This window comes from Lontra canadensis, unplaced genomic scaffold (genome assembly GCF_010015895.1).
Source record: "Lontra canadensis isolate GAN:19392208 unplaced genomic scaffold, GSC_riverotter_1.0 scaffold1, whole genome shotgun sequence".
In the NCBI taxonomy this organism is placed as follows: Eukaryota; Metazoa; Chordata; class Mammalia; order Carnivora; family Mustelidae; genus Lontra; species Lontra canadensis.
This window is the reverse complement of record NW_022630995.1, coordinates 34,873,576-34,900,852: the sequence shown is the minus strand read 5'-3', so window position 1 is coordinate 34,900,852 and position 27,277 is coordinate 34,873,576. Positions and strand designations below refer to the sequence as shown.

The 27,277-nt window shown below is 38.7% G+C and overlaps 1 protein-coding gene across 4 annotated transcripts in view; it reads right to left on the bottom strand.

Moving 5' to 3' along the window:
- Positions 1–2,224: 2,224 nt before the first annotated feature.
- Positions 2,225–27,277, bottom strand: part of SMIM14 (small integral membrane protein 14) — a 75,547-nt gene continuing 50,494 nt past the window's right edge. For 2 of the 4 annotated variants that reach the window (XM_032853083.1, XM_032853052.1), the window contains exons 3-5: positions 22,273–22,321; positions 11,894–12,036; positions 2,225–2,307 (exon numbers count right to left, since the gene is read on the bottom strand). In XM_032853083.1, coding sequence (XP_032708974.1) covers positions 2,233–2,307; positions 11,894–12,036; positions 22,273–22,321 — 267 coding nt within the window. In that variant the 3' untranslated portion in view covers positions 2,225–2,232. Of the gene's footprint in view, positions 2,308–6,481; positions 9,600–11,893; positions 12,037–22,272; positions 22,322–27,277 lie in introns of those variants that run through there. The other 2 variants (XM_032853073.1, XM_032853062.1) reach the window with 2 other exon arrangements.

Genomic DNA, 27,277 nt, shown 5'->3' with positions numbered 1-27,277 from the left:
GATGGAACCTTACTTAGCTCTACACGTCTCTTACTTAACCTATTTAAGAGCTCCATTTGGATATGTCGTATGCACCTTAAAATCATCACAGCCAACACATGAGTATTGTTTTTCCTCTGTGGTAGCAACTGCCAGCTGACTCCAATAGCCACACTTCACTTATTTGGTAATAGAATTCCCAAATTTTAACTGGGCAGATAGTTTCCAGGATGAACATCAATGACATCTAGCCTCCTTTTTTTTTTTTTTTTAAGATTTAATTTATTTGATACAGAGAGAGAGAGATCACAAGTAGACAGAGAGGCAGGCAGAGAGAGAGGGGGAAGCAGGCTCCCCGCCAAGCAGACAGCCCAATATGGGGCTCGATCCCAGGACCCCAAGATCATGACCTGAGTTGAAGGCAGAGGCTTTAACCCACTGAGCCACCCAGGCACCCCAACATCTAGCGTCCTTTGGGTATGGTCATGTTACCAAGTTCTGGCTAACGGAATGTGAATGGAAGGGAGATGAACAACTTCTAGGACAAACCCTTAAATGAACAGGTAGGCCTCCAGGTTTCCTTCACCACCTCCCCTCAGGCTGGAGCACTGACCCAGTAAGTATTGTGGTGACCTTTGACAATGCAGAGGACAACACCGGGTGGACAACAGCAGTTTGAGAAACACTGCTCTACGGGTCAGTGGAGCAAGTTAGTTTGAGTTCTGAATACCTAAAGCAAGCTTTCAGCCCTACACTGCTTATATTTTTGAACTGTTACCTGAAAGAGAACTTAAGTCGATCTGGGTTAAGCCACTGGAGTCTGTCTCCTTATTCTAGCAAGTTAACCTGTATCCTAACTGATTGTACCTAATCTGCTCCTTCTCATTGGCCATTTTCCTTACCATCAACTTTTCCCATCTCAATTTCAATCATCAACCATCCAGTGGCTAAGACCTCAAAACTAGACTTAAGTCTTGTTTTCTCTCCTCCCTTCCATTCACTGTCAGGCCATCCATGTGGCCAGTTGGCTTTACCTCCAACATATATTGCAAATCTGATCTCTTCTTCTAATTCACGTTATCACAACCGTTTGCCAAAGAGATTAGCTAGCACCTCTTCTCTGGACCGCAGTGGCTTCCTAGCTTCCTACCTTCCTTCTTGATGCACACAGTTCATCTTCCATATAGCAGCCAGAGTGAGATTTTAAAACCATAAATCAAATCATGTATCTCTCATCCTCTGTCCCAAGGGCTTTTATACTCATAATAAAACTCGAATTCCTTATTTTGGAGTTCAAGATCCTCTAAGATGTAGACATACCTCATTTCTTTTGAGAGAGAGAGTTGGGGGGGGGCAGAAGGGGAGGGAGAGGGAAAGGGAGACTGCATGCTGAGACTGAGCCCAAGGCTGGGCTCAATCTCATGGCCCTGAGATCATGACCTGAGCCAAACTCAAGAGTTGGTCGCTTAAGCGACTGAGCCACCCAAGCACCTCTCTAGACCATACTTCTGATCTCAACTTGTACAGGTCATTTGGTCTTATTCTGGTCCCTTGAAAATTCCAATTATGCTTCAGTCTCATGTCCTTCGTACTTTTTTTCTCTTGGAAAACTGCCCAGATCTTTGCATATCTGCATCATCAAATCTACTCCCAATTATCCTCTCTCTCTCTCTTTTTAAAAAAGACTTTATTTATTTATTTGAGAGAGGGAGAGTATGAGTCGGGTGGGGAGGAAGAGAAGGAGAGGGAGAGGCAGACTCCCTGCTGAGCAGGGAGCCTGATGCGGGGCTCGATCCCAGGACCAAAGGTAGACACTTAACCTACTGAGCCACCCAGGTGTCCCTTCAAATATCATCTCTTCAGAAAGCTCTTTCACCATTATTTTTTAACTTCACTTTAGCAGTTAGTTCCTGAAATATTAGCTTATTTGTTAGCTTTTGTATTTGTCTTTCCCTGGTAAATACTATATAAACTTCTTGAGGACAGGGACTAAAAACAAATGGCCTTATCACCACAAGAATTCATGTTTTCTGAGACCATTAACTCTATTATGTGAAGAATTAATATTTATCCTATTAACATTGTGATCCAAATCCTTGCAAAGTAATAATCCCACCTTTATTCCTTATTTTAACAGTGGTGTTTTTGTTTCCTTGGCATGCTTTATTATTTTCCTTCCTCCTCTCCTTCCTTTTTGTTTCTTTTTTCTTTCTTTCTCCTTCCTTCTTTCATCTTCTCCTTCTTCTTCTTTTTTTAACATAGAGCCTTCTCACGAACTGAACAGGCTTCTTTTATGGCCATCCATGAAGAAGGATGACATCTCCCTTCCTCATCCCCGTAAGAAAAAATTAAGAAAATAAAAAAGCATTATTTTTAAGCATTAGGAAAAACTGTGAAATAGCACTATTAAAAATAACTCTACTGCAGGAGAATATAAGATTTCACTTAATTCCCTGCCCATATATAGAAGTCAGCTAGCACAAAGGAAATTAATCTATGCTTTTGTTTAGTTTTTCATCTCTAGAACTAAAACAAGCTTTAGCACTCTTTTTCAAAAGATTTGTTGATTTTAGAGAGAGACTGTGGGGGGGGGGGGAGCAGAGAGAGAGAGAGAATCTTGAGCAGACTCCCCACTGATCCCAGAGCCTGAGGTGGGGCTAGACAGGGCTTGCAGGGGGGCTGGACCGAAGCTTGATCTTACCACCCAGAGATCATGACCTGAACAGAAATCAAGAGTCAGACATTTGACCAACTGATGGACCCAGGTGCCCCAAGGCATAGCATTCTTAATGCCAAGAATTCTTACCCTTAGCTGCTACTGGAATTACCTATAGATGCTTAGGTCAAACCCTATACCACGATCTCTGAGGTGTGGGGCCAAAGCACCAGGTTTTTAAAGCTCTCAAAGTGCTACCAACGTTGAGAACTATTAAGTCTAATTAGTTTGCTCTTTAGCTTTTACTGCAATGGATTTATTCACCTATTAGTCAAAATGTATTTGCTTTCCAGTTTACCTTTCAAGGATTTTAAAATATTGATTGGACACTGACATTCTATTTAATGTTTTAATCTTTTTTTTTTTTTTAAGATTTTATTTATTTGACAGAGAGACAGTGAGAGAGGGAACACAAACAGGGGGAGTGGGAGAGGGAGAAGAAGGCTTCTCACTCAGAAGGGAGCCCGATGCAGGACTCGATCCCAGGACCCTGGGATCACGACCTGAGCCAAAAGCAGACGCTTAACTGACTGAACCACCCAGGGGTCCCTAATGTTTTAATCTTTAATGTTTTTCTTATGCCAGACTCTGGCCTAAATGTGCCATTGTCCATTCTTAGTAGAGTGAATTCTTTCCAACAGAAATTCAATGGAAGTGCCCCCCCTAAATACCTAGTATCTGTACAACTTAAGGTTTTGAAAAGGGACAGTGTGTGTGTGTATGTGTTGGGATGGTGAGGGCCTTTATATACAGTATTTATTTAGGACTTAACATTTTTACAAACATTTCATTTGATATTTACTTCAGCATTCTGTAAAGTGGTACCATATTTGATAAGTAAATGAGGAAACTAATGCTCCGAAGTAAGTGGGCAGTCCAATGGTTACATAATTTGTTTTCCTTAGTAAAGGCTGCTCAAAATACCATTAGTCATTTAGTTGCCAAAAACTAATATTCACACAGTTTCACAAGAAGGGAACTAACATATTGAATGTAGAAGTAGAAATATAACCTGGGGCACCTGGTGGCTCAGTTAAGCGTCTGGCTCTTGGTAATGATATTGGAGTCATGAGATCAAGCCCGCCATGAGGCTCCATGCTCAGTCCACAGTTCTGCTGGAAATTTTCTCTCTCCCTCTCCCTCTGCCCCTCCCTACTCTCTCTCAAATAAATAAATCTTAAAAAATAATAATAATAACCCAGACTTCTTTTAAGCCAACTATTGAAGATTTGCAAAAATGTAAAACATGCCAGTCTTCTAAGTTTTCATTTTGGAAAATGGTTTTTTCACAAAAACCTTCATGTTAACATGTATTGGGTATATTGTTATTTTAAAATAGTTAATGCTTTTAAATGTTCTGTTTTAATTCAGGATACAGTATAGATTGATAGATAAAACAATGCATATAAACAAAAATTCTTTGGGGTTTCCAAACCAGAAAGTTTGAGAATCACTATAAGCTATATGCTATAAACTATATGCTATCTTTTAGATGTAAGAAAAGCTAAAGATCTGAATGAATTATTTACCTTAAGCCCATCTCACACAAATCTACTTGAACACTTTTCCTCCAAGGCTCAACACTATTAGCAATGCTAAATATTTTTACTGCACATGAGACAATTATTACAATTACATGACTACAGGTCATGGATCTCAGGGTCCTGGGATCAAGCCCTGTATCAGCTCTCCGCTCAGCTGGGAATCTGCTTCTCTCTCTGTGCTCCACGCCCTTCAAATAAACAAATAAAATATTAAAAAACAATAAAAACAGCAAAATAGTAGACTTTTTCCATAATGCTAAATCTTCTACGTAGTACTTGTCCTCTTCGAGAAACTGTGCTCAGTTCTTCAAAATGAATATAGGCAATGCAATTCAAACCCATTCATCATCAAAACATAGCCTGAGTGTCTGAGGTTATGAGCAGTATGGAAACCAAAGATTCAAGAAGTAATAAGGCCTCTAGTATTGCAGGGGTTATATTTTTTTTCTCATTCCTAAACTTCCTGGAAATAAGCAGAGTGTTATAAAAGGGAATATGATTTTTTAAAAGATTTATTATTTTAGAGGGGGCAAGGCAGAGGGAGAGGGAGAGAGAATCCCAAGCAGACTCCCCACCAGTGCAGAGCCCAAAGCACAGCTCAGTCCCACATCCCCGAGATCATGACTTGAATGGAAATCAAGAGCTGGATAGTCAAACGACTAAGCCCCGCAGGCACCCCAGGAATATTCTTTTTTGACATGAAAGTTGCTTTATTCTTAAAACTACACATAGGTGCACCTGGATGGCTCAGTGGGTTAAGCCTCTGCCTTTGGTTCAGGTCAAGATCTCTGGGTCCCTGGATTGAGCTCCGCATCAGGCTCTCTGCTCGGCAGGGAGCCTGCTTCCCCTTCTCTCTCTGCCTGCCTCTCTGCCTACTTGTGATCTCTCTCTGTCAAATAAATAAATAAAATCTTAAAAAAAAAAAAAAGCTACACATATTATTCTTCATCCCTATCTATTCCCTGCTTCCCAAACATCTTCTACCTCCCTTTCACAAAACATCTTAATCTGGCATCTGATGGTTTAAAATGTTTTCTGTAACATAATTCTGAATAACACCCATTTTATTGGGGGGGGGGTTGGGTTTTTTTTGTTTTTGTTTTTTTTTTTTACAGATTTTTAAAATTTATTTGACAGAGAGAGAGATCACAAGCAGGCAGAGAGGCAGGCAGAGAGAGAAGGGGAAGCAGGCTCCCTCCTGAGCAGAGAGCCCGATGCGGGGCTCGATCCCAGGACCCTGAGATCATGACCTGAGCTGAAGGCAGAGGCTTAACACACTGAGCCACCTAGGCGCCCCTGAATTACACCCATTTTAAAGCAGAAATAAATACACTGTCAAAATGTTTATTGAACTGACATAGTCTATTTGTATGAGAAAAGATATGCAAAGTTAAGTTGCCCAGGGAAAAAGATCACTTTGATAACTCCAGTTTTTAAAAATGTGAGAGCATCATAATCTCAGTTGGTGTTTATGGAACTTCTTGGTGTCGAGAAAAATCTACTCTTAAAAACAGATTTGGAACTGAGACAACTATCAGATGAAATGGCAGGAAGCAAAAAAACTTATGAGAATTCTACTTTCTGAGAGGAAAACTAATATTGCAGAACCCTTTAATGAAAACTTAGTTTTACAGAGGTTCAGGTATATATTTGACATTCATGACAAATTTTAGATTGAAATCATTAATTATCTCCAGAAAATTGTATGTCTCACACATTTTGCTATTTAAAGAACACTTAAGTATCACACAGACACTGACCCATGCCAGGGCAATTTTACCATTTTTACATGTATGTGGGGATTAATGAGCTTTGGTATCTGGGTGCATTCCAGGTCACAAGACAAAAAGCAGATCTTTACTTGTGTGTATGTTCGTACAGTTACACATCTTGCTCCCTTGAAGTAACATAGGCCTGCTCAAATACATAATTAACATTATTGAATATTATTCCTTCAAAGCATAGGTTTATTAACACTGTATTCTAGGAAGAAATTAAAAAATAAAAGAGTAAGTAAAGAAATGTAATTGTAGTCTAATCTCCTAGAGATTCTCAGAATCCCTACTTCTGAATATTGGCCCCACTGCTATTACATACATATTTTTCTTGTAACTTAAAGTTCTCTCTGTGGAAGGTCTTCGGTTAGGGGTAAAAAGTCTTACAAAGAAACCGTTTAATAAAGGATGTAAACCTTCTACTAAGCAGAAGATTCATTTCCCCAAAAAAGCCAAACAGAAAACAATACGTTACTAATGTTTTCTATTTATTCATTAATAAAAAGTGCATAGTACAAGCCCTTTATCCCAGTCCAAGTACTCAGTAAAAGATTACAATAAACCCTGGATGGCACAGACATGAATTGTTTGGCATGATTTAAACATTGAAAAACAGCAATTCATACTTAGTACATCACATGACCACTTTCGCTTTTAACAAAGTAATCATTAGACATGGTAACAAATACATATGCTCTTCATTTAGAAATATCATGTTAAGACTAAATCTACTATTGCAACAACAAAAATTTAACCCCTTATGTGTAAACTCTTCGTTTCTCCTCAAGTTGCTGTTTTGTGTCTTAAGCTGATGAGCTGGTCAAATTTTAGCATGTTTATTTAGAGTGACAGGCTTTAATTCAGAGTGATACATTTCCAAGGTTCCTTTGAAAATAAAAGAATTCAGTCATTCTATAAACACTATCACATCACATACCACAATGACACTAAAAGTAACCATGGACTAGCTGAACCCAATAGTTACTTTAGAAAATCTCTGCAAGTTTATTTAAAATATGACTTGCTGGCCATGGGATAGTGCTTGGATAGATACACGATAAACTCTTTTACTATACACAGTTCCAATGTTAACTTTTTCCATATGGAAAGCAAGAAAACTTTATTTTGCATAAGGGACATTACATGACTCTAAAACAAAATAAACTTAATGTTATTTGTGGAACATTTAAGAGCCCAAAGTGATTAAAATATGAAGCTTTATCTTTTCTTTCTCCAGATTATTTAAAAATGAATGTAGCCACAGTTCCGGTGAATGTAAGCCAAGTAATGAGTAAGAGTGTGCTCAATAAAAAGGCCACATGTAGAAGCTTTAAAAATTAAATAGAGTAATATAAATTACTAGTTAGGTTAACAGGAATACTTTATAAGCAGTAGTATGCGGTCTTTCTCAGGAATGCAGAGAAATTTTACAAGCAAAAAAACCCAAAACTAAGTATTTCTCTAGGAACTTTTGTTCTTAATTAGATGGTCCATATAGAAAAGGTTAATATATTAGATGTACTGTCAATTAAGTGTATGTGACAGAAATGAAGAACCAGGAATAACAACCTAGATTTGTAGGTCTCTAGCCAACTAACACTAGACACTGTTTCCTCATCAAGGCCAACTGGCTTCAACCAAAGCCAATTCTCAATTACTTGTGAACCACAGATTCAGTGAATGCATCAGCATCTCTGCCAGAGGTTGGCTTTCTAGCAGCTTAGAGAACAGACTGCTAGGATGTATGTGCAAGCCTTCAAAGTCCAGGGGCCAAGGGCAGAAAAAGGAATGCTTATAGAGATTTAACTCCAACCTATGCCATCCCTGCCCTTTCCACATTGAATATTCCAACAGCTGTAAAGCTGAGAACGCTTCCAGTAGGCCACAGCAAGAGGAAGATTTAAATCTATGGTGCTCCCTTACCTAAGATTTGACTTACCTGTGTTATGATACCCCTCAATTAGCACAAGTAATTAAGAATAGATGATACTATGTCAAGAAGTTGAGCTCAAAGCTAAGATCCACAGAAGGAATGCAAGCAGTCAATATTGGATTATATAATGCAATGAAGCCCTTAAAAAGTTTATGGCCTAAAATGTAATCATAATAAAGGGGGAAAAAATACCCTAGGAGCATCACACAATTGTATCAGAGACTCTATTAAACAGTACAATGATATAGAGAAGTTTATTAATTCATACATGTAATTTCTCAGATCGATACAGTGAAAAGCTAGACTGATCTGGGGGGAAAATCCTTACATCGATAGCAAAATATCTTCTAGCCCCCATAAACCATCTGTAATCACTTGCTAAGAAAAAAATTCCATAACCACATAGGTCATGCCAGACTTCTATTTATGCCATTTGTATTCACTTTCTTTCAAACTGAGCAAAACAATGCAACATTTTACTTTTTATACATTTCAAAATTTTACTTATAATAATGTTCCTCCCCACCCCAATCCATCTTATTACTAAAAAAGAATGAGATAAGGGGTGAGAAAAAAGATCCTTGATTGCTTTTTCATTTTCCTCTTTTTCCCTTGGAGTAAACCATCAAATATTTTCTGAAGTCAGAAAGGTAACAAAAGACTCAATTTTTTCTTCACAGAAAAAAATAGGCTAAATAAGTAAACAGCATTCAAATGTCAGCAACCAAATAGGCCCCAATACAGCTTTCAGAGTTCCATTTAACAGGGAAGTGTTAGAACAGAAAAGGTTCCTGAGAGGCACCCATTTAACAAATAAATTATAGCTTAAATTATTACTGTATAGAATATACCTGGCAAAGGCAGAAAGCATTAACGTTTTTCCTCCTTTCATGAACCTTATAAGGCTATAATGGACTGTAAATCACCCACCATATTTAAATCATGCTTATTTAAAGTTCTCCTAATATTAGACATTTTTGTGGGAATAGAAAACTTAGTAAACAACTGTTTCATTTCTTCTCCCCTCTTTTTTCTAGCCACATAAGCCAGTTGTAGTGGATGACACAGATCTGTAAAATATTCCAAAGGCTGCCACAGTCCCAAGAACTAGAAAAAACTGCCACCCACAAATAAACTATTAAGGTAAATGTAAATACAGTGTGGTTCTAATTTTTTTCATACAATCTCAGAGAACACCAAGTAACTTTATAAATACCTTATGAAAAAAAAACAATTTTAAAAACCTATCAAAACTATTTAAAATATTTAAAGGCAGGATCTCAAATTTCCTTCAATCAGGCCAGAAATCATCACAAAAAAATTATGATCACAGTTACAAATAGAATGAGTGGAATGTTTAAGTTTAGGATAACCAAAAAAGCCCATGTAAATTTTTTAATATAATCATTTACTCAAATATACTGTAAAAAGGAATGGTGGTAACACAGGAAGCAAAAATAAGCTTGCGAGTGAAATTTCTAGAAGCTCATGAAAACAATACCATCCCATATTGCAGATGCAAAAGGAAAAACAGTCTAATGGGGTTAAGAGTACTCTGGTCATCTTCGTTCATTTGGTCGTGCAAGGTGTTAACTATTTTCACTTCCCATATCACAAAGTTAGTCCACAGGAGGGGCTGGTGGATCTTGTTCCTGGCATTAGAAAGACAGAAATTATGGAACCGACTTCTTGAATCCCAGTGCAACCGATCTAGCACATAGTAAGAACTGAAGGCATGACCCCCATCCTCCAATCCCTAATCATATACTTATTTGAACTTCTCATGTGCTGTTATACCAGGGAATGCTAGATTAACACTATAATTCACCAACGTTTGTCTCACTCCTCCCTGTGGTATGGAAGAAAGGGAAACTATGTAACAGTAAAATGATCTGGATGACACTGCTCTCCCTGACAGCTCCAGATGTGACATTTACACCAATAAAGATGGCACCATCCCTCTGGCTCAAGGTGACCGAGCACATTACGAAGTGAGGTAGAGACTCTTGCTTCTCCCTACCGAAGGTCAATAAGGAAGCATGTGGCCCATATTGCTACTGGCAGGTATTCTGTGACCACAAAGGGAGCCCACTTTGGAGCAAAGCTGATGGCTGAAGAAAGAAAGTAGGTCTTTGATGGTATTGTTTTTGTTTTTGTTTTTTAAGATTTTATTTATTTGACAGAGAGATCACAAGTAGGCAGAGAGGCAGGCAGAGAGGGAAGGGGAAGCAGGCCCCCTGCTGAGCAGAGAACCTGATGCAGCGATGCAGCGGGGCTTGATCCCAGGACCCTGAGCGGAAGGCAGAGGCTTAACCCACTGAGCCACCCAGTCGCCCCCTCTGGTGATGTTGTTAAACAATCCAAACACTAACCCTACCTCTCTGGATAGCCTGATGCGTGAACCAATAGAGCCACTTGTTTAAACCAGGCAGAGCTGATCACTGTTACTTGCAAGAGAAAGTATGTGAACTGGAAGGGAAAGTTCAGAGCTTTTAGGAATCTTCAGGGAGATGCCATTTATTTATTCTGACACGTTACAGGAGGTGCTGGTGGAGGCTGGTCAATTTTCTACTTGAAATTAGTATGTTTTCTTGCTTACTCCTAGGGCAGTGGGCCTACTAGCCAAGAACTGCTGACCTATAATGAAATAAGGTCATCTTAAACTTCTGTCCCTTAAATTTCTGTCATCTTAAATTTCTGTCCCTTTCGATGGCTTCTAGGCTGGCTTATTAAGTTGGATTTCTTTAGCTGCAAATGTTGAGGAAGTTGCTCTCTGATACGAAAGTAATAAAACTATACCTAGAAAGTAAGAAAAAAATAGCAAGGAGAAAGCATCTTACCAGGATAACATATAAGCTATTTTACGGATACCTTCTTCTCCAAAAGAAACAAAGAAAAAAAAATTTAAGGCTTTTTATATAGAGCTAATGATGCCTTCTTTCTTAAAGTCAACATGGCTATGTATCTGAATGTTCCTTTCCTAAACAAACCAAAGCACTGGCCAATTATCATTCCACATTTGCTTTCTCCCACGTAAGGAGTTAGTTTAACTCAACTTCTAATATTAGCAATACAAGATTGTGGAAAAAAAAAGAAGTTATTTTAGGAATTCCACATGGTGAAGATTGGAGAAGGGAATCAGTGGGATTATTTGGTGTTCAACAAGTGAATTCACCATGTAAATATCTTTAAAGAAGTAATATCCAAGACAAATAGAAAAGAAAAAACATAAATACCCATTCTCCAAACGATTAAAAGGAATCCTTCCATGAAGTTTCTGTTAAAGACAGCACCAAAAACTCCCTGTTGGGTCACTTTATTTATCATTTTTTATCTAGAAGGTTCTAAAAATGGTAGTTATCAGGACTATCAAGATTTGCTAAGATGAATGATCCTACCTCTCCTTCGTCAGTTCAGTTGACCTATTATGCAGAAATAGAAGAGTTTAAGAGAAATTGGATGGGAAAACAAGAGGAAAAAGGGATTTTACCAGACAGGCTCAGGACCTCTATTGTATTTAATAGCTAAGAAAGAAGGGGAGAAAATGAAGTAGAGGGAAAAACATTTGAACTGTAGCTAGTGAGAGAATTTAGGAAGCTGAAGGGAGTGTGAGGAACTGGGAGTGGAAGACTGAGATTTGAGAAATACTGCTGTGGTTTATAACAAACTGGATTTTTTTTTATATTAAGAAAGACTAGAATGCGAGTGAAGATTGGAATGTGTTTTAAAATTCTCTTTGGGCTATTGGTCTGTGCTTTGCTACATAACTCCTTGAAGACTAAGCTATTTGGTGTTGCAAGATTTATAAGGACTCCACGGCAAGAACTTACTCCGTGAGTTAAATCTTCCTTTTGCTAATTCTGCTATTTCAGTCAAAACAAACTCCTCCCATTTCCAGGCCATACCCCTCCCCTATCCAAATGAATTTCTAATCCACAACACTTACATTATGAGGACTGGTTGGCTTGCCCGTTAAGTTGGATCCTCTTAGATTAGGTGGTCTCAGTAGAAACAAGATCACTGCAATAACCATCCAGGCCATCAAGATCATGGTAATACTGATACCGTTATCACCAGAGGGCCCTGGTACTAAAGACAAACAAAAAATATATTTGCAAAAAAACTGTAGCGTGGTTATAACATTGTTAGATAATATAAAAGGAAATTCTAATGTTAAAATGCCAATTTCAAAAATTGTATCAATATTAAAAATTGTATCAATAATTCTACGAAGGCAATTATGAAATACATCTTCAACTTCCCTTTCCTCTTGTGAGAAAATCTAAATGGTTAACGGTATAAAACAGTCATAGGACAAAACCTGTATTACATAAGGATTTTAATAGTCTAGTGGTTCTTAACATTTTGGTGTGATAGAATTCTTTGAACATTTAGAAAAATTACGGATTCTTTCTACTCTAAGAACTCATGTATACACATTCAATTTTGCATATAATTTGGAAGGTTCATGAACGCACAAAACCACCAATCCCTAGATACATTGAGATCTACAAAACCCAGATTAAGACCACCTGATGTACAGTAAAAACACTCTACTTCAGGACGGGAAAATTCCACATTTTAATTATAGAAGCAGCATGAAAAAATAACAGAGTATAAGGAAAAGGGATTATCTGGGTTGTATAATATATAAATGAATTTCATGATATTCCCAAACAAAGAGATAATAATTTGGCCTTCTTTTTTGCAAAAAGAAGTTGGATTCAGATCTAGATATTCTAAAGTCTATGCATTTTTCAAAAGAAAAATGTCAGGGCTGTGTGTGTTGGTCTCTCCCAGCCGCCTGAGGCAGCCATATCTTATTTAATCCATTATAACAAGCACCTAGCCTAGTGCTTGGCCCACAGTATTAGCTTAACAAATTTGATAAATAAAACAAACATCGTTGACGTACATTAGAGAACTCAGTTGTCAAAAATGAAAATTAAAGATTAGATTTCTAAAGAAAAACATGATATCTACATGGTTACTAAAATAGTTCATCAGGACTGTAACTGTTTAGTTTAGTCTCCCTGCCTGGAGAAAAAGAAGAAATCTGGACAAGATGTTGAAACTAAGCTGATGCACGAAATTGGGGTACGTGGGCCCAGGTCTCACTCCCAAGCAAGGGAAGGGATGGGTTGTCTTACTGAGGCCGAGAGTTAGTGACCAAAAGAACAACAGCCAAGCAATTGCTCGGCTGGCCCAGGCTGGAGAGGAACGTGGCTTCTTGTCCAAGCCCCCATCACTTCCCCAGAAACAGAAAACACAGGACTCCAGGTCACCAAAACTGTGTTATCACACAATGCAATAGTATTTTTTTCCTCTGTATCATACCCATTCCTTTCTTTGTTCTCTCCAACTATATTAAACGTGCCTCCCTAGTAACTAAGACAATTTCTCCACTTGGCTTTAGATCACATCTCTCTTGCAGAGATCTTATCCATTACCCACTCTCTTATGTATTCAACACTGCTCCCCATTGCAGCCATCCTGTAAATCACTTAAACACATCAACTTTCCCCACTTGGGGGGAAAAAAAATCCCTCCCTCAAACCCTTTCCTTGCCCAGCTATCAAAGCTAACAGCTTAAGAAATGACTATATTTCACTACCTCCCATTCACCCTTCAGGTGGGTACCCACCTCCACCCTGCAAACAGCTCTTCAAAAGGTCGCCTATACAACTCCATGCTGCTAAGTCTCATGGATAATTATAGAGCTCATTTTCCATGACCATTCTCTCCTTTTTAAAACACTTTCTTTCTTTGTCTTGACTGACTACTGCCTAGTTTTCTTTCTTACACTTACGACTTCATATATGCTTATTCTCCTCTTCCTGGCTTTTATTTATTTATTTTTATTATTTTTTTTAGATTCTATTTATTTGACACAGAGACAGAGAGAGAGAGAGAACAAGTAGGGGGAGCAGCAGGCAGAGGGAGAGGGAGAAGCAGGTCTCCGCTGAGCAGGGAGCCAGATGCGGGGCTCGATCCCAGGACCCTGAGATCATGACCTTTCATGACTAGAGATACTAGGTATCTGAACTGACTTGGACTTGCTGAAATATTCAGAAACAGAGATGAATGGAGTCACTGAAGGCTTTCTGTGATTATTTGCAGTCCCTTATGACAAGACACTTCATAAAGTCTCAAAACGGGTATGCTACTCAAATTCCCTCAGACTACATACATGCAGTGAATGCAAACAACTATAAGGAACAGCTTTTTATTTATTTATTTATTTATTTTATTTTTTTTTTTTAAAGATTTTATTTATTTATTTGAGAGAGAGACAGTGAGAGAGAGCATGAGCGAGGAGAAGGTCAGAGGGAGAAGCAGACTCCCCAAGGAGCTGGGAGCCCGATGTGGGACTCGATCCCAGGACTCCGGGATCATGACCCGAGCCGAAGGCAGTCATCCAACCAACTGAGCCACCCAGGCGTCCCAAGGAACAGCTTTTTAAAAAACTTTTTTAAAGTTTTAGTTTTATTTAAGTAACGTCTACATCCAACATGGGGCTTGAAAGTCACTATCCAGAGATGAAGAGTTACATGCTCTTCTGACTGAGCCAGCCAGAAGCCCTAAGGAGCAGCTCTTTTAAAGTCAGTAAAGAGAGGTGGATAGGCTCTGGCCACTGTGTGTGTGTGTGTGTGTTTTTGTTTGTTTGTTTGTTTGTTTTAAGTCAGTTTTCTTTTATTTTTCCCCTTTTTTTGAGATTCTTTATTTATTTGACAGAGAGAGAGATCACAAGTAGGCAGAGAGAGGAAGAAGGAGGCCCCCTGCTGAGCAGAGAGCCTGATGTAGGGCTGATCCCAGGACCCAGATCTCATGACCTGAGCCGAAGACAGAGGCTTAACCCACTGAGCCACCCAGGCGCCCCACCACTGTGGTTTTTATTGTGATAACTTTTTGGCACTTACAAATATCAGGGGCACAATCACATGGGAGTTACAAAATCTGTTCCCTTACTATCCAGAAACTTTGTCTTAAGAGAGTAAATGCTTTTTACTCTATGGTCTGGAAAGACATGAAATAAAAAAATGTAAAAGGACTCTACATGAAAGTACAGCATTCTATTTTGCTTAAAGTTTAAGTCTTTAGTTACAAGCAAATGTATTACAAATAGCTTACAAATGGAATATTCACAATAAAGCCATTAACTTAGCTGGATACAGGAAGATGAAAGAGTAAAGAGGGAGGCTCTAGGAGCTGGTAGATCCCAAAGGATTATTTCTATAAATTGATACAGGTTTCTACTGGAAAAGTAGAAAAAGAACAACAGTGAATGTGGCACAGTAGCACCAGGAGGTTTTTACTCCATGATTTAGGGGTTGTAGAGAATAATTACATTATCTCCAGCACAGCTGCCTGTTTTCAAGTTGATTTACTCCAGAAACACGTTAGTGATAGAGCCGGTTTCCATATAACGCTTTATCTGAAAGGCAGTCTTTTGGAAGAGCGAGCAGACTTGCTCTGTACGGCTCTAGACAGCAAAACTATAGGTGAACACCACAATGAAGCTGAGGTTAGCTCAATATAAAGAATCATGTGGCAATTGAATCTGCTAACACATTGCAGCTAAATTCTGCTACCACACAAAGTCATGAGCTCCATATTCAATTAAATCATCTCAAATACATGCAATATGATACCATGGCAGGCACAATGGGTACTGTGATCTAATAAGAAATACAGATTTGGTTTTCATTCCAGTTCCTGGTAAAGAAATCCTAAAACCCTTGGAATTTCCTGAGAGACAGGAGAGAAATGTCATTTGTTGTTACTAGTAATAAACTTGAGTCTATGCTAATGAGGTGACCTTGATGGGCCTCTTGAGAGCTTCAGGATGGGGTCTGCTTGCCAGAGTTGGACCATATAGTTAGAAAGCTGGAACTTTCAGCTCTACTCCCTAACCTCCAGAGAGGAGAGGAGCCAGAGACTGAGTTAATCACCAATGACAAATTACTTAGTCATTCACGTCTACAGAATGGAATCTCCATAAAAACTCTAAACAATGGGGTTCAGAGAGCTTCCTAATTGGTGAATACTTAGGAGTGCTGGGAAAGTGGCACACCCAGAGAAAACAGGGAAACCCTGCACCCCTCCACCACATACCTTGCCCTATGCAACCCTTCTGTCTGTCTGTTCTTGAGTTGTACCCTTTATGACACACTCGTAATGTAAGTAAACTGTTTTCCTGAGTTCTGTGAGCCATTCTAGCAAATTACTGAAATTGAGAAGGGACTGTGGGGACTCTTAATTAATATATATTTTATGAAAACAGCAAAAACTCACTGGAGAAAATTTAGAATACAAAGAAAAGTAATTCTATCGCCCACAGGAAACAACTGCATAAACTGCTTAAAAATACAGCTTTCAGACAGGATTTCCACCAAATGCCGAAGGAAGCAGTGGAGAAAAACTGGCCAATATAACTAAATTGATACTTAAGCTCTAAAGTTTTGTCTTTATATGTAGATTAAGAAATGAAATCTCACTCAAAGAAATAAAGAGTTTATTTGGTTTAAGGGGCGGCTGGCTCGAGCATGGTAAATACCACAAATGTAATACATACTTGTTTTTCCATAAGGAGTTCAATAAGATTATTTTCAACTAGAAGAACAGGTTTTAACTTAACCTGCTTGGGGAAAATTTTGAGCTGCTTGTCGGAGGGCATAGTGTAGATTAATGAATGCTACTGAAAAAATACCACAAAGAAATCAAGACTGGAGGAACCACCACCCAGTATCCCAACAATCTAACACAAAGTCCGCACATGACCATTACCTTCTTGTTCAGAGGCTGCACCAGTGGACGATGATCTGACAAAATTTCTACTTTGGGCGAAGTACTGTACTAGCTCCTATTTCTCTAAGTTGTTGTATTTACAGAATTCAATGGGCCATCCGGTTTACACAGCAGTAACAATAGTTAATAATGCAATTAAAGTCCTTCTATAATAGCACTTACTGTATTTAGTGTCAGATACAAAATAAAGTGGAGCTCAGCTTCAAGAATAGTAAGTATAAGCAACTAGCCTATTAATAAATGCGATTTGGTAATATGCCAAAAGCCTTAAAATGTACATAAAATGTAGCAGGGGGAGTTAAATGTTGGGATTTGGAATGGGATCACACTTTAGTTGTTTCAACTTAAAATAGACTCTTTTATGTTGTTTTATGTAAGTATCATGGTAACCACAAAACAAAAACCTATAGTAAATACAGAGAAGATAAAGAGAAAGAAATATAAGCATAACACTAAAGAAAGTCCTCAAACCACAAAGGAAGAAAGCAAGAGAAGAAAGGAACTACAAAAACAGCCAGAAAACAATGAACACAGTGGCAAGTATATATACCCATCACTAATTATTTTAACTGTAAGCAAACTAAATTCTCCAATCAAAAGACACAGAGTGGTGGGGTGCCTGGCTGGCTCCATCAGCATGTGACTTTTGATCTCAGGGTCATGAATTTGAGCCCCATGTTGGGTGCAGAGCTTACTTGGAGGGGGAAAAAAAGCACAGAGTGGCTGAATGGATTAAAAAAAACAAGACCTATCTATATGCTGCCTCTAAGAAACTCACTTCAAATGTAATGACATACAAAGGCTGAAAGTGAAGGCACAGAAAAAGATATTCCATGCAAACAGAAACCAAAAGAAAGCTGGAGTAGCTATACTCATATCAGATAAAATAATTTTAATACAAAGACTGTAAGAGACAAATAAGGGCATTACATAACGAAGGGGTAAATCCACTAGGAGGATGTGACATTTGCAAATATTTATAGGAACACCTAATATATAAAGCAAATATTAACAGACCTAAATGGAGAAACAGATAGCAATACAGTAATAGTAGGAGACTTTAATACCTCACTTACATCAGTGGACAGATCAACTAGACAGGAAATCAATATGGAAACATCATCCTTAAATGACACACCAGACTAGATGGACTTAACTGTCCAGCCAAAAGCAACACAATACACACTCTTCCCAAGTGTACACAGAACATTCTCTAGAACAAATCAGATGTTGACCACACTGAAATCATACTAAGCATCTTTTCCGACCACAGCAACATAAAACTAGAAATCAATTATACAAAGAAAATTGGAAAATTCACCAATATGTAGAGATTAAACACACTACTGAACAGCCAGTAGATTAAAGAACAAAATTTTTTAAAGACCGTATTCACCCACTTTTATTTTATTTATTTATTATTTTTTAAAGTAGGCTCCACACCCAACATGGGGCTTGAATTCAGGACCCTAAGATCAAAAGTTACATGCTCTACCAACCGAAACAGCTAGGTGCCCCAGAAAAATTTTTTTATAGAATCCAGAAATATCCCAAATCAAACAAACATGGAAATATAACACCCAAATTTAGGGGATGCAGCAAAAGCAGTTCTAAGTGGGAAGTTCAGAGAGATAAATGTCTACCTCAAGAAATAAGAAACGTCTCAGTTTAATTTTACACCCCAAAAGCTAGAGAAAAAAAAAAAGAACAAATGTAGCCCAGAGTCAGTAGATATAAGGAAATACCAAAGACTAGAGTAGAAATAAATGATACATAAATTAAAAAGGTAACAGAAAAGATCAATACTGAGTCTCTGAAAAGATAAACAAAACTGACAAACCTTTAGTCAGACTAACCAGAAAAAAGAGGGACAGGACTCAGCTAAAATCAGAAATGAAAGAGGAGATGTTACAACTGACAGTACAGAAATATAAAGGATGAAAACAGACTAGTATGAATCATCATATACCATATTCTTGGTATATAATCATATACCAAGAAATGAATAAATTCCTAGAAACATGCAGCTTACGATAAGACAGAAAATCTGAACAGACTGATAACTAGTAAGGAAAAGAATCAGTAATGAAAAACCTCCCAACAAACCAAAGTCCAGGACCAGATGGCTTCACTGATGAGTTCTACCAAACTTTTTTTTTTTTTTAAGATTTTATTTATTTATTTGGCAGAGAGAGCCAAAGAGCACAAGCAGGCAGAGCAGCAGAGGGAAAGGGAGAAGCAGGCTCCTCACTGAGGAGGGAGCCCGATGCAGGGCTTGATCCCAGGACCCTGGGATCATGACCTGAGCCGAAGGCAGACGCTTCACCAACTGAGCCACCCAGGTGCCCCAAACTAAAAGACTTCTGCACAGCAAAGAAAGCAATCAACAAAATAAAAAGGTAACCTACTGAATACAAGAAAATATTTGCTCTTTAAAAAAAGATGGGGGTGCCTGGGTGGTACAGTCAGTTAAGCATTCAGCTCAGGTTGTGATCTCAGGGTCATGAGATCGAGCCCTGCATCGGGTTCCACGCTCAGCACAGAGTCTGCTTTGGACTCTCCCTTTCTCTCTGCTCCTTCCCACTGAGCACATGCTCAATGTCTAAAATAAATCTTTTTTTTTTTTAAATATTTTATTTATTTATTTGACGGAGAGAGAGATCACAAGTAGGCAGAGAGGCAGGCAGAGAGAGAGGAGGAAGCAGGCTCCCTGCCAAGCAGAGAGCCCAATGTGGGGCTTGATCCCAGGACCCTGGAACATGACCTGAGCCGAAGGCAGAGACTTAACCCACTGAGCCACCCAGGCGCCCCTAAAATAAATCTTTTTTTTTTTTTCAAGATTTTATTTATTTAACAGAGATCACAAGTAGGCAGAGAGGCAGGCAGAGAGAGGAGGAAGCAGGCTCCCCGCTAAGCAGAGAGCCCGATGCGGGGCTCAATCCCAGGACCCTGGGATCATGACCTGAGCCGAAGGCAGAGGCTTTAACCCACTGAGCCACCCAGGCGCCCCCTAAAATAAATCTTTAAAAAAAAAGAAAAAAAGAAAGAAAATATTTGCAAATCATAGAAGTATTCAAATATTTGAATATTTTTTGTGTTAATATTTTGTGTTAATATTCAAAATATATAAAGAACCTATATAACTCAATAGCAAAAAACAATCTGGTTAAAAAATCATCAGAAGACTTGAATAGGCATTTTCCCAAAGAAGACGCAGATGGCCAACAGATCAAAATCACTAATCATCAGGAAATGCAAACAAAAGCATAATGAGATATCATCTCATACCTGTTAGAAAGTCTATCACCCAAAAGACAGGAAATAAGTCTTGGTGAGGCTATAGAGAAAAAGAGCACTTGTGCACTGTGGGTAGGAAGGTAAACTGGTGCAGCCACTATTAAAGACAGTATGTAGTTTTCTCAAAAAATTTAAACAACAATTACCATTATAAGATCCAGCAATTCTACTTCTGGGTTTTTTACAAAGAAAATGAAAACATAATTCAAAAAGATATATGCACACCTATGTTCAATGTAGCACTATTTACAAGAGCTAAGAGCTGGAAACAATCAAGTGTCCATCAAGGAATGAATGGATAAAGAACTTGCAGTGTACATATACAAGAGAATATTTTTCAGCCACAAAAACAATGAAATTTTGACATTGTGACAACGTGGATGGATGTGAAATAAGCAAGACAGAGAAAGACAAATGCCATATAATCTCACTTATATGTGGAATCTAACAAAACAAGCTCATAGACACAAAGAAACTACTGGTGATTGCCAGAGGGAGGTGAAGGGTGGGAGAAAGGGAAGTGGAAGGAGAAGGTAAAAAAACAACTTAAAAATGTGCATACAAAGGATGCTTGTTCAACTATTATTTGTAATAGCAAAAAATATACCAGCAGCTTAAAATTTCAATGAAAGGAAATAATTTAAACACTGGTATATATCCGGGCGCTTGGGTGGCTAAGTCAATTAAGCATCCAACTCTTGATTTCAGCTCAGGTCATGAGGTCACGGTCATGAGCTCAAGGCCCAAGTCTGGTTCCACACTCAGCAGGGAATCTGCTTGAGATTTTCTAGCCCTCTCCCTCTGACCCCTCCCCTGCTTGCATGCACAAGCTCGTGTTCTAAAAAAAATATATATATATATAAATATATATATATATATTTTTTTTTTTTAAAAACAAACAGAGGGGCGCCTGGGTGGCTCAGTGGGTTAAAGCTTCTGCCTTTGGCTCAGGTCATGATTCGGGGGTCCTGGGATCGAGCACCGCATCAGGCTCTCTGCTCAGCAAGGAGCCTGCTTCCACCTCGCTGTCTCTCTGCCCGTCTCTCTGCCTAATTGTGATCTCTGCCTGTCAGATAAATAAATAAAATCTTTAAACAAACAAACATACAAACACTGGTATATCCCCATAAAGTATTATTATTTAGTCAGTTACTATGTTTTAAGATAAATATATACTGATATGTTTCTAATACAGTAGTGAAAAACAACACACACAAAGTGATTCCATTTTCCCAAGTGTTTTAAAATTAATTGTACCAGGTTTCAGCCTCCCATTAATGTCACACTTCCGTTCTTAGTCAAATTATTATGGCCTACGACAGAACTGGCTTAAATGTTAGTTATTAGTTCCCGTCAAGTCATTTGTGTCCTGAAAAAAAAGATGTCTCACCTAATTGCCAGTCTAGGGGCACCTGGGTGGCTCCATCAGTTGAGCCTTCAACTCTGGGTTTTAGCTCCCATGGGTTGTGAGATCGAGCCTCAAGTTGGCTCCGTGCTCAGTGGGGAATTTTCCTTTCCTTTCTATTCCTTTCCTTTCTCTCTCCCTCTGCCCCTCCCCCTATTTGTATGCACCCTCTCACTCTAAAATAAATCTTAAAAAAAAAAAAAAAAAGTCATCAAGTCTCTCTGCTATATTCACAATGCAGGATCCATCTTCCTGCTCACATCTCACTTTATATATCAACATTGCCATAAAGCTACACTGAGAAACCTCCCAACTGCCTATGCTCTCTTGAAAATGACAATGTCAGAACCAAAAGGCCCCAAGTTTCCAAACCATAGGAAAGAATGGCTTCCTCCCTTCACTCAGAGGTTCCCAAAGCTGCCAATAGATGCAAAGAGATTACAGAGAAAGGTTGAGGGGTTTGTGCTAGCAGCCTTGATGGTCTGGTAGGACCAGCCAAAAGTGTGCTGTTACATGTATGTTTGCCAAGAAAAAGGTCTGAAAGGTTTTGCACCAAGTTGTCAATAATGGTTATCTTTTAGTATTCTGGAAGTCTTTTCTTATCTATGATTTTAAAATTTTCTTCAATGACCAGAGTTTGTTTTCGAGGCAAAAAAAATTTTTAATTAAAAAACGAAATATTTAAGTTGGAAATACATTACTGAGAACCATTTCCTTAAACAGTAAACTGTAAGAAATTCTGCCAAAATTCACAGTTCTCTGTCCTCTAATTCTGCCCCCAATGCTAAGGTTCTTCCTGTCCCATCATTACTTACATTCCTGAAGACATTCCGTGTCTGTGCAGTAGGACTGGGACTGCCTCAACTATAATGAATAAGAAGAAAGGAAAGTTAGCCATTGGACTTAACCAAAAAGGGATAATCTTTATTAGAAAAGTCATGTTTTATTTTTTAATGAATGTTACCATACTAGATATACTGTACCAGCAGAATCAAATACTAACATAGACCACACTGAAGAGTAGTCCAGCTTTGGGGGCCTTTTTTCTACTAAAAATAATTTTCAAATACACTGTGATCTAGTGCAGTTCACTTATCTAAATTAAGGAATTTTTTTAAAAAGCACCTCTGACAGGGGCACCTGGGTGGCTCAGTGGGTTAGGCCTCTGCCTTCGGCTTGGGTCGTGATCTCAGGGTCCTGGGATTGAGCCCCACGTCGGGCTCTCTGCTCGGTGGGGAGCCTGCTTAACTCTCTATCTGCCTGCCTCTCTGCCTACTTGTAATCTCTCTCTGTCAAATAAATAAATAAAATCTTGAAAAAAAAAAAAAAGCACCTGTGACAGAGACTCCTATTGCACATTAATAGACTTCCCAAAGGAAAAGCTGTAAACTGTAGAGGAAGACGACTAGAAAGAGAGTAAACTCTGTTAATGAGATTTTTTTTCTCACTGAAAATTAGAAGCAGATGGAGAAAAAAACATTCTATTTGTAGAAAATGTATCTTTGAAAGGGAGCACTCTATTTTTCTCCCTTTTTGCTTGTATTTGCATAGGCAGTGGCTGAATAAATAAACTAATAAAAATGGACACCACAGGGGTTGAGAAGGGATGGAGGAGCAGACTCTGACAGAGATGAAAGCTGAAGTTTCCAATGTCTCTTTTTCCACAATTTAATTTGGGAACCATGTGCTTATCAATTTTCAAAAAATGTAAAAAGAAAAAAACGATCGTAGACATACATCATCCTTTTATGTTCACCCTATGCTGAGACATTTTAGGATGTTTAGGAACGATAATATGGTAAACCTTAAAATAGAGATGACTATATAGTAAAGAGAACGAGGAGCATGGAATTTTTCAAATCAGCCTTGTTACTTTGTAATAATACCCTTTCTGCATTACAGCAATAACTCAAGACTTGCAGTTGCTGGAGGAAAAGCAACAACAGAGTCTTTGTGCTTAGCCGGTTAAGTATGAGCTCTGCAGAAAGACCTGGTCTTTAAGTCTGGATCTGCAACCTTCTAGAGTTCAAGGTCTTGTGAAAGGTCTTTAATACTTCTAAGCTTGAGTTTCCTCACCTGGTAAATCAGGTATACTGCTACCTATATTTGAGTACTAGTGAGAATTAAAACAGGTAATGCATGTGAAATGTAGTAACAACCCAAGGAATGTTAGTGATTATTACGACTGTGCCACACCAATTACAACCTCATCTAAGCAATTACTGCAATTAACTACACAAATCATTTTCTAATTTGTTCTCTAAGAGGACCAGACTTGCTTTGGTGTGTACCTCTAGAAGTCGTCCTACTTGAACTAAAATGGGAAAGCAGATCATAATGTAAAAATAAAAATATGCTGTATATCCTAACCCTAAATATGAAAGGAATTAATCAAAAAACTCTTCAAAAATTATACATTCTATGGCCATTATCAAAAAGACAAAAAACAACAAGTGTTGATGAGGACATGGAGAGAAGGGAGCCCTTATGCAATGCTGGTGGGAATGTAATTTGGTGCAAGCCACTATGGAAAACAGTATGGAAGTTCCTCAAAAAATTAAAAATAGAATCACCATATGATTCAGCAATTCCACTTCTGGGTATTTATCTAAAGAAAAGGAAAGTTCTAGTTTAAAAATATATGCACCCCCCACTTCACTGCAGCATTACTTACAATAGCCAAGACAAGAAGCAAGCTAAATGTCCACCAGTGTGCAAATGGGTAAGGAAAACGTGGCAAACATACACAATGGGATATTACTCTGCCATCTGCAACAACAAGGATGGACTGGGAAGACATCAGGCTAAGTGAAGGAAGTCACAAAGAAAACATAAATACTATATGATCTCATTTATTGTGGAATATAAAAACAGAAAGCAAACAGAGTTTATGGATATAGAGACCAGATTATTATTTTGCCCAGATCCATCACAGAAATCACTGTGTGTGGCAGCCCTGGCCTGAGGAAACGTATTTCTTAAGTAACAAGACCTGAATGTTAAAACGATTCCCTGATCCATGGGCTACAGACTCCACGGTGTGTTAGCAGGCATAAAAGCAACATTCACCTTGTTGGAGATCATCATCACAGCTCTTGAGTAACCAGGTACGTTGTCCAGGAGCAGTAATAATTTGAAAGGAATCTCTTTTTTTCTGAGCAATAAGTCTCAGCGGGTTTAAAATATTCAGTAAACCATGCTGTAAACAGATGTGCTGTCATGCAGGCTTTGTTGTTCCATTTACAGAGCACAACAGAACAGAATCAGAATAATTCTTAAGAACCCTAGAATTTGGGGAAGAGTAAGCACTTGACTTCAACTTGAAGTTACCACCTAAATTAGCCTCTAATAAGACAGTCAACTTGTCCTCTGAAGCCAAGTATTGACACCTCCTCTCTGGCTAAGAAAGTACTAAATGGGGTCTTCTTCCAGTAGAAGCTGTTTCATCTTCGTTGAAAATCTAGTGTTAGGGACGTGTGGGTGGCTCGGTCGTTAAGCGTCTGCCTTTGGCTCAGGTCATGATCCCAGGGTCCTGGGATGGAGTCCCACATTGGGCTCCCTGCTCAGTGGGAAGCCTGCTTTTCTCTCTCTCACTTTCCCTGCTTGTGTTCCTTCTGTTGCTGTGTCTTCTATCAAATAAATAAATAAAATCTTTTAAAAAAGGAAAAAAGAAAATCTAGTGTTTGGTATGATTACCTTCATGACTATCTCAGCTAGATCTGGTTAACTTCTGGGTAACTTGGGTAACTTCCTGCAGCTTCAACAGCAACACTAGGGGCTTTACCTGGCACTTTTTGTTATGGAGATGACCTCTTTCCTTAAAACTCATGAATAACCTCTGTTAGCTTCAAACTTTTTCTTCTGCAGCTTCTTTACCTCTCTCAGACTTCATGGAATTGAAGAGATTTAGGCTCTTGCTCTGGATTGGGCTTTGGTTTAAGGGAAGATGGTGGCTGGTTGTTCTTCTATCCAGACCACTCAAACTTTACCATTATCAGCAATAAGGCTGTCTTGCTTTCTAATCATTCATGTGTTCGCTGGAATAGAAGTTTTAGTTTTCCTTCAAGAACTTTTCTTTTGGGGGCCTGGGTGGCTCAGTGGGTTATGCCACTGCCTTCGGCTCAGGTCATGATCTCAGGGTCCTGGGATCAAGCCCCACATCGGGCTCTCTGCTCCGTGGGGAGCCTGCTTCCTCCTCTCTCTCTGCCTATTTGTGATCTCTGTCTGTCAAATAAATAAATAAAGTCTTTGAAGAAAAAAAAAAAAAAGAACTTTTCTTTTGGGGCACCTGGGTGGCTCAGTGGGTTAAAGACTCTGCCTTCGGCTCAGGTCATGATCCCAGGATCCTGGGTTTGAGCCCCACATCCGGCTCTCTGCTCAGCAGGGAACCTGTTTCCCCCTCTTTCTCTCTGCCTGCCTCTCTGCCTACTTGTAATCTCTGTCAAATAAATAAATAATATCTTTAAAAAAAAAAAAAAAGAACTTTTCTTTTGCATTCGCAGCTTGGCTAACTGGCACAAGAGACCTAGCTTTCAGTCCATCTCAGGTTTTGACATGCCTTTCTCACTAAGCTTAATCATTTCTAGTTTTTAAATTAAAGTATGAGATGTGGGACTCTTCCTTTCACTTGAACACTTAGAGGTCATCATAGGGTTATTCAGTGACCCAGTTTCAACACTGCAGTGTCTCAGGGAATAATGAGGACAAAGGAGAGGTAGAGAGATGGGGGTAGGGGAATAGCCAGTTGGTGGAGTGGTCACAACACACAACATTTATGGATTAAGTCTGCCATCTTATATGGGTGCAGTTCATGGTGCCCCCAAATCAATTATAATAGTAACATCAAAGACTACTGATCACAGATCACCACCATAAATAGTAATAATGATAAGGTTTGAAATATTACAAGAATTACCCGAATGTGACAGAGAGACACGAAGTGAGCAAATGTAGATAGAATAATGGTACTGATAAGACTTGGCTCAATGCAGGGTTGCTACAAACCTTCAGTCTGTAAACAAATGCAGTATGTGAAAAGTGCAATGAAGTACAATTAAAATTAGGTACACCGTAGTTTAACTGAAACATAGCCACACTCATTACTCTACAGATGCTTTCACTACAATAGCTGAGGTGAGTATAAAGACAGCAAGACTGAAATATTTACTGCCTTGCCCTTAAATCACTGAACCTAGAAAATAACACATGGGATAAGAGGAAAAAACCAAATATTTCTGTGTAGCTATATAAAAATGTTCATTTAGAAATGTGAGATGCTCATGAATTACATCTACCTTATAATAATAACACAACAGGGGCACCTGGGTGGCTCAGTGGGTTAAGCCTCTGCCTTCACCTCGGGTCATGATCTCAGGGTCCTGGGATCGAGCGGGGAGCCTGCTTCCTCCTCTCTCTCTGCCTGCCTCTCTGCCTACTTGTGATCTCTGTCAAATAAATAAATAAAATCTTGAAAAAAAATAATACAACAATCATTTGTTCACTTACTCATTCAAAATATTTAACGAATGCCTACTATGTGCCATGTTGAGTTCTAGGTACTGAGGATATGGTATGAAAAAGGCAAAGTTTCTACTGTTATGGATCATAACAGTCTTGGGGGGAAATCAGACAACTGACAAATAAATATATCATAAAAATGTCAGAGAGCCTTGCAGAGAACAAAAACAGGATGGCATTATATCTAAATCCGGCAGCAAGACAGACGCAGTGACTCTTAAGGGGGTATCTACATGATAGTGAAGGTCAAGGGGATGAGCATTCTGGGCATTCCAGGCAAAGTGAACAACAAGAATGGTGATG